General features: G+C 32.8%; 1 protein-coding gene across 4 annotated transcripts in view; it reads left to right on the top strand.

Moving 5' to 3' along the window:
- Positions 1–5582: 5582 nt before the first annotated feature.
- The window catches only part of LOC108988322 (sister chromatid cohesion protein PDS5 homolog A), a 30145-nt gene continuing 26024 nt past the window's right edge, over positions 5583–9703 (top strand). For 2 of the 4 annotated variants that reach the window (XM_035684682.1, XM_018961554.2), the window contains exons 1-4: positions 5584–5808; positions 7693–7923; positions 8070–8251; positions 8731–8851. In XM_035684682.1, the coding sequence (XP_035540575.1) occupies positions 5713–5808; positions 7693–7923; positions 8070–8251; positions 8731–8851 (630 nt within the window). In that variant the 5' untranslated portion in view covers positions 5584–5712. Of the gene's footprint in view, positions 5809–7692; positions 7924–8069; positions 8252–8730; positions 8852–9703 lie in introns of those variants that run through there. The other 2 variants (XM_035684681.1, XM_035684683.1) reach the window with 2 other exon arrangements.

Raw genomic sequence — 9703 nt, 5'->3', positions numbered from 1 at the left:
TTGATTGTATTGAAGATCGATTAAATTATTTTGATAATATTGATATCGTGTGATGAAATTTTGTTTATTGGATTGTGAAAATGAAAATGAATATGATTGTTGGTGATTATAGGAGGTTATGAAAATAGAATTAATTAAAAAATATAAAATAATTATAAAAATATAAAAATAAAAAATAATAATATTTTATTATTATAGAGAGTGTGATGACTAATCTAATGTAGACTTTAAGTTTTGAATGATTAGCTGAAAATGAAAAAGTTACATATTCTTCAAAATTTGAAGAATAAAATAGCTAATCTAATTCCAATGCTCTTAAGCACTCATAGTCAAAGTTAAAATGATATTTTTTTTTTGTAAATAGAGCATTGGCATTGGCTTCATAAAAAATCTAATTAAATGTAAAATATGATAGATTTTATCAAAAAAGAGCTACATTAGATTAGTCAAAGAGATAAATGTAAAACTTTAAGTTACAGTAAATGTATAGATTTTTTCAAATTTTAAGAGCTACTGTTCACTCATCAAATCTATTTTTTATTTACTTTTAATCTCCAATGGTATTTTTTATTCACGTTTAATTTCCAATTGTCTTATAATAATAATGTGAGAATCAGATTAAATTATTAATTAATATATGATTAGTGTAATTATAAAATATAAAAAAAAATAAAATATTATTATTAAAAAATAAAATATTATTATTTTGATTAATTCAATAGCTAATTCAATATAGAGTTATGGATAAGGAAGTTTTAGATATATGAAAAATATGTACTTTTCATCAAAATTTAAAGATAAATTTGATGAGTCTAATGCTAGTGCTCTTAAGAAATTTAATTTTTGACTATTATATTCACATAAATCTCTATATTGAAATAACTATTTTTTATTATATAACAATAAAATAATATAAAATAAATTTAATTTTAATTATTCACATCAAATCTCCACATTAGATTATACATTTAAACTAATAATTTCAAAAATATTTAATTTTTTTAATTATTAATTTATTTAATTTTATCATATTTTATTATTCTACCTATTATATATTAATTAATAATCATATTCTTATTAAATTAATATATCACTAATCAAATTAATATACCAATTGTGATAAAATATGTGATAGAAAGAAATGAAGAAATAAATAATTAATAAAATATGTATTTGATGTATATACAGTAACCTTCAAATGTGGAAAAACTTTTGAAAGTTACTATAACTAAATTCAAAATATTTAAAAATTAGGTAATCCATTGTGAGCATATTTTGCTCTTTAATAGCTAAATACTCAATGAATATTTAGCTATTAATTATTTATTAGAGTATTTAGCTAAATACTCTAATAAATTCCAAATCAATGGATTAGTCAAAAGCTAAATCTATTGAGTATTTAGCTATTAAATTAAACCCAATATACAGTCAAATTTGACAAGATAATCATATACACAAAACCCTAATGTAAAAGGAAATGATGGAATGTTAATGGAAATATCCACATAAATAATAGCTGGGGAGCCTTGGATTTGTGGCAGCTGCGGACGCCGGAAATGGAGTTGCAGATTGCAGCTGCGTGTTAGAAGATCGCTACGCTTGGAGGCTGATGTTGGACTAGGGAACTCACACAGAAATGAGTCTCCCGATGCAATGAAAGAGTCTCCATTTACGATTTTGTTCCTTTCCTACCTTTCTTTTTTCTGAAGGACAACAACACGGGGCATGCCACGTCAAGCAGGTGGGGCGAGGGAGAGGATTAAGTGGTGGCGGTAGAAGAACTCTTTCCTCAAACATACTTTTTGACTTATGCACTGAAGGGCTCATTGCATTATTAAATGAAGCAGGAATATTATGCTTGAATTTTGCGGGATCAAAATTTGTAAGGGTGCTCCAAATATAAATCATCTGCTGTTTGCGGATGATAATGTCATTTTTTGTAAAGCGGATGTGGAGGAAAACAAAAGACTTTAGGCTGTTTTGGATGTTTATAAGAGTGTATCAGGGCAGAAAATTAATAAAGAAAAAAAATCAATGGTCTTTAGTAGCAATGTGGGTATGGAGGTTAGAGATGAAATAAGATTGTTATGGAGAAATAGTGAGATACAACAATATGAGAAGTACTTGGGACTACCTCCAATAGTAGGTAGATCTAAGTTACAGTCTTTCCAATCTATTAAGCAAAGGGTTTGGCAAAAATTACAAAGTTGGAAGGAAAAGTTGTTATCTCAAGGGGGAAAGAAGATTTTATTGAAAGCCGTGGCCCTTTCTATCCCAACTTACTTTATGAATTGTTTTTTATAGCCTGCTGGGTTTTGTTTAGAATTAGAGGGATTAATGTCCAAATTTTGGTGGGGCAAAAAGGGAAAGAAATAATGATTTATTGGGTTAGTTGGAGGAACCTGTGCGAAAGGAAGGCTAGAGGAGGTATGGGTTTTAAGGATATTCGAACTTTTAACATTGCCCTTCTTGCTAAGCAAGGTTGGAGGCTATTATAGAATGAAAACTCAATGTTACGTAAGATCCTTAAAACTAGATATTTTTCCAAGACTGATTTTATGTATTCTAGTTTGGAATTCTGTCCATCATATACATGGAGGAGCATATGGGAGACTGAGAAGAGTTTAAGGTATGGATGTAGATGGAGGATTGGGATGGGAAAACAACACAACTGTGGATTGATCAATGGATCTTTGGCCATAAACCTCTGGAAAATGAATCTGGTTTATAGATAGAAAACAGAGGTGATGTGGTGGCTTCTCTTTTTGATGAAGAAACAGGATGGTGGAATTTTCAAAAGCTCAGAACTCTCTTCAATTCGAGTATAGTAGCTAATATTATGAAAATCAGGATCTATTCTGAAGCAGGAGTAGATAAATGGGTGCATAATCATGAAAGGAATGGTATATTTTCTGTTAAAAATTGCTATAAATTTATTGATTCTAAAAAAAGTACAGTTATAGCATAATCATCCTCAAGCGGTAGGCAACAAAGGTTATGGAAGGTATTGTGGAAGATGCAGGTGCCTTACAAGATTAGAGAATTTGCATGGCGTGCATGCTTAGATATCCTTCCTTCAAAAGATAATTTGTTAAGGAAACATGTGAGTACTGAAGCTCAGTGCAGGTTCTGTTGTCATCCATTGGAAGATGCAATCCATGCTATTTTCTACTGCAGTCATCTCATAGATTTATGGAAGCAATTTTTTCCTTCATTAATTCATAAGACTTTTTAGAATGTTTCTAAACTGGCTTTGCAATTGATTGAGGAGTAGGATCATGACAAGCTGGCCCAGTTTTTCTGCTTAGCATGTGGATTTTGGTTTAGGAGAAATAAGTTAGAATTTTAGAAGATTAGATTGAATCCTAAACAAGTGGCTAATCATGGGGTGGGATTGCTACATAACTTCAAAGCAGTTTCTGTCAAGTCACAGGTTCAGATAAGAAAACACGTAATATGGAAGCCTCCCCCAGCAGGTGTACTAAAGCTTAACACAGATAGGGTTATGTTTGGGGATCTCAAAAAAGCTAGGATTTGTGTAATTTTGAGAGATGCTTCAGGAAATGTGGTAATGGCTGCAAGTTGTATTGAAAATGAAGTTGAAGACCATAAGCTATTGAGTTGTTGGCAGTTTCTAGAGGTCTTCAGTTGTGTTCTACATTGGGTATCTCGAGTCTATCGGTTGAGTGATAGTCTATTACTAGTGGATTCCTTACATCAAAATTATATGGGGAATTCCATTCATGGAATCCTATTTGTAGAAGTTCAGAGGCTAAAAGTTTGTTTTGGGAGCTGATCTTTTCATCATGTGTATAGGGAAGAGAATATGATAGCTCATCAGCTTGAAAGAAATGCTTGGAGAGTAGATAATTTAGAAATGTGGCGGGATTGTATTTAAGACTTTCTTTCTCAAGCCATTTGATTTTATAAATGTTTGTAATTGTTGATCTCAAATGAAATTGATTGTTTATAAAAAAAAACTCATACCGCAATCACAAACAGTACCTAAGCGTATCATTACCGATCGAGTTGTGCTACATACAATCATTTCTGCGTACTCCTTGTGCACTCTACTGATGTGATTGGTCAAAACAGTTATTTTATATTAAAAAAATGTGATGCAGCCAATCACATAAGTAGAGTGCGTAATGAGTACGCAAAAGTAACTGCACATAGAATTTTTGTTACTGATAACTCGCGTTAAGTTGTTTATGTTTCTTTTTTGAAAAAATCTATTCATCATCCCAACTCCCATTATCCTCCCATCATCCCATGATATGGCATTAAATGATAAGTTTATAAGTGAAATGTAATAAATAATTTCTAATCACCTAATGCCACATCATAGAATGATGAAAGAATGATGGAAGTTGAGATGATGAGTAGCATTAGAGCATCCACATTGGCTTCTTCAAATAATATTTCATCTCTAAATTTAACTAATTTTATCAATAGTTGGCCCACATTAAATTAGCCAAACACTTTTCATCTTAAATATTATATACAGTAATTTCATCATTTTCTTCAAATGTGAAAAAAACTGTTTCACCTCCAAATACATTGTTTATTAATTTCGGCTCTCTCTCTCCCGCGATTTCTTTCTCTTTCTTCTTCCATCTTTCTCTCCCACGTTTCTTCTTCTCTTCTTCCCTCTTTCTCTCTCGCGTCTCTTCCTCAGTTCATTCTTCTATTTTTTATTTTTTTTCTCTTCTTCCCTCTCTCGCGTCTATTCTTTCTTTCTCTTCTTCTAGTTTTTTTTTCTCTTCTTCCCTCTATCTCTCCCGCAACCATTCTCTCCCGCAATAGCACTCTCCAGCACGGCACTGCGGCAACTTCTCTCCAGTACGACAAGCACACGGTAAGATTCGAAACCCTAGCGTTGATTTTACTCTTGATTTTTATTGTTTGAGTTTGATTTTGTTGATGTTGTTTGGGTTTGATTCGAAACCCTAGCCTTGATTCGAATCAATGAGATTGAGGTGGAGATAAATAATGGTGGAAAGTGCTGTAATGTTTCTATAGAAATCCCAAAATCTGGTTTAAGGTACTGAGTTTCTTTGAGATTTGTGAGCAACCGGCAATGGGATTTGCTTGCAACCTGTTTGTGAGCATAATCTTCTTTACATTGAGTGATGATGTTTGTGAGAATTGGCTTGGTTGCATTGAAGATGGATGAAATTGTTTTGATAATATTGATATCGTGTGATGAAATTTTGTTTATTAGATTGTGAAAGTAAAAATGAATATAATTGTTGGAGATTATAGGAGGTTATGAAAATAGAATTAATTAAAAAATAAAAATTAATTATAAAAATATAAAAATAAAAAATAATAATATTTTATTATTATAGAGAATATGATAACTAATCTAATGTAGACTTTAAATTTTAAATAATTAGTTAAAAAAAGTTACATATTAATTAAAATTTAAAAAATAAAATAATCAATCTAATGCAAATGCTCTTGGAATGCTCTTACTCTTCATTTTTTACCGTTGGATCTCCATCACCGCGTTACAGCGTTCAAAATCGGCGACTGTATACACGCGCTTCAAGAGCGGGAGCTGCTCTCCCTTGAAAACAACTACCACTCCCAAACGTTTTAAAGCAGCGCAATTCTCGCGTTGGAGCGAATGCCCGTTCCAAACCACCAAAACCCTTACTCCCACTCTTACTCCACCATAGATCTAGGGTTTCAACAGCCTTCTCAGCAATGGCCGAGTCATCTTTGCAACTCATCTCCGAAATCGGCGCCCAACTCGGCCGCCAAACTCGCTCCGGCAAAGATTCCATACTCAAATCGCTCAAAGTAAGCATTATTATTACTGTTATTATTTATAAATATGTTATTCACGTATGTATACGTATATTCATTGTATATGCAATGAATTGTTCCGTGCAGGCGTTGGATTAACCACGTCTTTATTTAATTGATGATATTTGATTTTTCTTTTCTTTTTGCGTTTTCTTCTGAGGCATTTTCTTGCTAACCTTTCGGAAGTACTTTGTTATGTTCCTGTTCTTGGTTGAGATTGTAAACAAGGGATTGGGTTGAAATTGTAATGGTGAACACATAAATGGGAATCTGAGATGAACGCAAGGTGTTTGTGAAAAAGACTCAAAGAGTCATAACTTGTATTGATAATAGGGTTCTTCGAGGGATCCCTAAACCTCCACGAAATTCAGTCTTCGACAGTATTCTTCAGATACCCCATTTCTGATTCTGCATCCCCACTATACTCGAGACCTCCACTACAAATTTGTAACTAACTCTAACTTTTGCTAAACTGATCCAGACTAACTAGAAGAAAACTCACCGTCATCAAGACGAACCGTTTGCTGTTTAACTTCCAAACGTTGCATTTAACACATCATAACTATTGACCCTCACTAACACTAAACGCACTTTTTGGTGTCTTTAATTCCCAAACGTTGCGCATTACATAGACCCTTATTGACTCCAGACTTAATTATAAAACGCTGCGTATTGCTCCCAGTTGCACAGCTTCTTCAATCTTCAGTTCCTCAAACGTCCCCATTTCGCTTAGCCCCTTCACTGGATTAGATGGCGCCGTTTCTTGTTCAACTTATCTTCACTTCACTTCGCACGATCCCTTCCCTAGCTGGGTTCCTAACATACTTTTTCTTGCTTTTGAAAGCATAATCGGTCCTGCTTTTTGAAGTTTGAAAATTGAGAAGTTACTTCCCAGGTTCCAAGTAAACGGTGCTGTGAAATCAACTGAATTTCTTTTGGTTTTCTGTAATTAAGGTTTGGGAAAGTTATTCCTATATATTTCTGGTTAATCTGCGATTAAGATAAATATGTTGCTGAATATGGTCATTGGTGTTGATTCTTTCTGGCTATTGAGAACATGAAGATGGATAGAGTATTAAGATATCCATGTAACCACCCTTTGGTTTTGCTCTATATTTAACCTGTTGGTATTCTCATGTGTATTAAACGTGGGTGCATCCCTGTAGCAACATAGCCATTGGCTGATCCGGGAGGTTATTTTAGTTCAATCATCTATATATAGACGTGCGTAGTTTCTCAGAATATATATTTGAAGGACAAACTGGGTTTATTTCTATGTTTTCTTTATTTCCTTAAAAACATTTGGAGTTTGGGAAGACTGGTGGTGTCCAGGATCCTTCTATACACTTAGGGCTTGTATGGGAAGCCATATCATTTCATCTCATCTCATAATTTCCTTCCCAAACATCACTTAAACACAAACACTTTTTAATTTCCTATCTCTAACTTTTTCATCGAATTATTACCTAATTATTACAACTTTCCCAATCTGACAAACAAAATACAAAAAATAATACTACTTTTTCAAATTTCAAAACAAAAGTAATATTAAAAAATTATATTTTTACAATATTTTAACTTTATAATATTTTTGTTCAACTTTTTCTCTCTTCTTTCCCGAAACTCAATAAAACATTTTAACTCAAACCATTTCACTACTATTTATAGAATTCTCATCTCATCTCGCTTCCCAAACGAGCCCTTAAGCTGTATGCATTACATTTTGGTTTAGGACTTAACGTTCAGTGGTTTTGCTTTTCTTATTATGCCAGTTTTGAATAAATTAAGTTCATTTTATAATTAACTATTTCTGAATGTGTACAGGCAGAATTATATTACACCATTTCCTTTTTTCGCTTGGTATATTTTTTTTTGCAGCAAGCTGCAAATGCTTTGTCAGAAATAGAACAGCCTTCATCCCAGGAAGCTGCCAAAAAGTTAGGAGCTGCTAAAAAGATTGAAGTTGCCATAAATCCTCTGAGGAAAGCAATTGTAAATGGCCTTATTCAGCATAAAGATAAGGAAGTTAGACTTCTAGTGGCCATATGTCTCAGTGAAATTTTTCGGGTCATGGCACCTGAACCACCTTTTGAGGACAAATATCTTAGGGTAATGAGTAGTCTATAAATGTAGAGCTTGATTTTTATTTCTTTGTACGTCTCTCTGTGTGTATTTGTGTACATATCTTGGTACTTCTGCCAGATTTCTCTTCTGTATACTGGTTAAGGCAAGTTAATCCAATTCCTTCATTTCAGGAGATTTTTAAGCTTGTCATCAGCACCTTTGCCGAGCTAGCTGATACCACGAGCCCATTCTTTTCAAGAAGAGTTAAAATATTAGAGACTGTTGCACGATGTAAATGCTGTGTTATAATGCTGGATATTGACTGCAATGACCTAGTTCTTGAGATGTTCAGTATATTTTTCTTAGTTGTGAGGTCAAGATCTTCTCTCTCTCTCTCTCTCTCGCTCTGTGTCTACCTCTTGTATTGAAATTTTGTCCCCTTTGAAATTATTATTTTTTTTTTCAAATTTTGCCCCTCTTGAAAAGTATTGTGCCTTTTGATGAATACGTTTTTTTCACCATTGATAACTTTAAATACAATATATATGACAAAGTATGAGTCTCCAAAAAAATAACACTCATTAAGATTATTGTCAGACAGCTCAAATATAAAGAACCTGCCTAGTTGCATTATTTGCAATTTTTATGGTTTATATGTTCAAAATGATACATCTTTGAATTCACCATGTATATTCATGTACTTTTTAGTAATTTAATTTTTATTGATAAATTCTAGCTTATAAAAGAATAGTTAAATGCTAGTTAATTGTTTTGGCTTTGAGCATATTTTATTGGCTTAATTTTGATGATATCAACGGTGATTCCATTAATTGTTTTTTGTTTTTAATATAGAGAAAATCACCAGCAGAGTTTGATTAATCACATTGTGTCTATAATGACACATATTCTAACCGAGGAAACTTCTCAGACAGTCGTGGATGTGATTTTGCGAAATCTTGTAAATGAGGGAAAGGTAAGTGGATTGTGTTGGTATCGGCTTTATGTTGGTCATTGTTATATATTGTTTTGCAGAATAGACTGCTTTTATTTAATATTATTATACTTTACACAGCTCAATTTAGAAGTAATATCTGTCGCATGGTTCAAGTCGAAAAGTTGTTCCGTAGTAGTATGTCACTGGATGGAAGCAAAATGTGCTCTGTGCAATGCATATTTGTTTCTTTTCTTGTCAAGTCTCAATGATACATTTTATTGTCAGGTTCAGTCAAGGTGGAAAAAGGTTTTACTTTACTTTTCTTTTCTTTCTTTTCTTTTTTTTTTTTTACATTATTTAATCTTTTCTAGCTATAAGAGAGTCTGATGTGTGGTTTTTCTTGTCAAATAAATGGTGTTTCTTTTCTTTGCTTGGAAAGGGTAATATTGCAGGATTCCAGTTAAAGCATTGTAATGACAGGGAAACACCATGCAATATGAGCACGTACATATATACTCAGTATAAACTAATTAAGAACCATATTTGAGTGTGTTTTGGGCCTACACATCCACAAAGTTTTGAACTCAAAGACAGGGAACTAAAAGATGATGATAACTAAAATTTGGCTGTTCTTCTTATATTACGCATGAGTTTGGCCACATTAATCACTTGATTAACCTCATTTTGGTTTCTGGAGAGTTGAAAAAGGGTTCATATATTGTTTTTCTATTACTCCAGGAAGGAAACACTGTACAGTGGCAGACAGGAATAATAATTTTTCATTCCCTCTGAGAAATGCATTTTTTTTTTCAGGATGTCAGTTTTTTTCTTCCACTGTAAAGGTTTTTGGGGGGATTTCTGGTTGGAGAGTGGTCCATCAGTTTTTCATTT

This window comes from Juglans regia, chromosome 13 (genome assembly GCF_001411555.2).
Source record: "Juglans regia cultivar Chandler chromosome 13, Walnut 2.0, whole genome shotgun sequence".
NCBI classification, from domain to species: Eukaryota; Viridiplantae; Streptophyta; class Magnoliopsida; order Fagales; family Juglandaceae; genus Juglans; species Juglans regia.
Note: the sequence above shows the minus strand (reverse complement) of the source record. Positions and strands in the feature narration are given on the sequence as shown.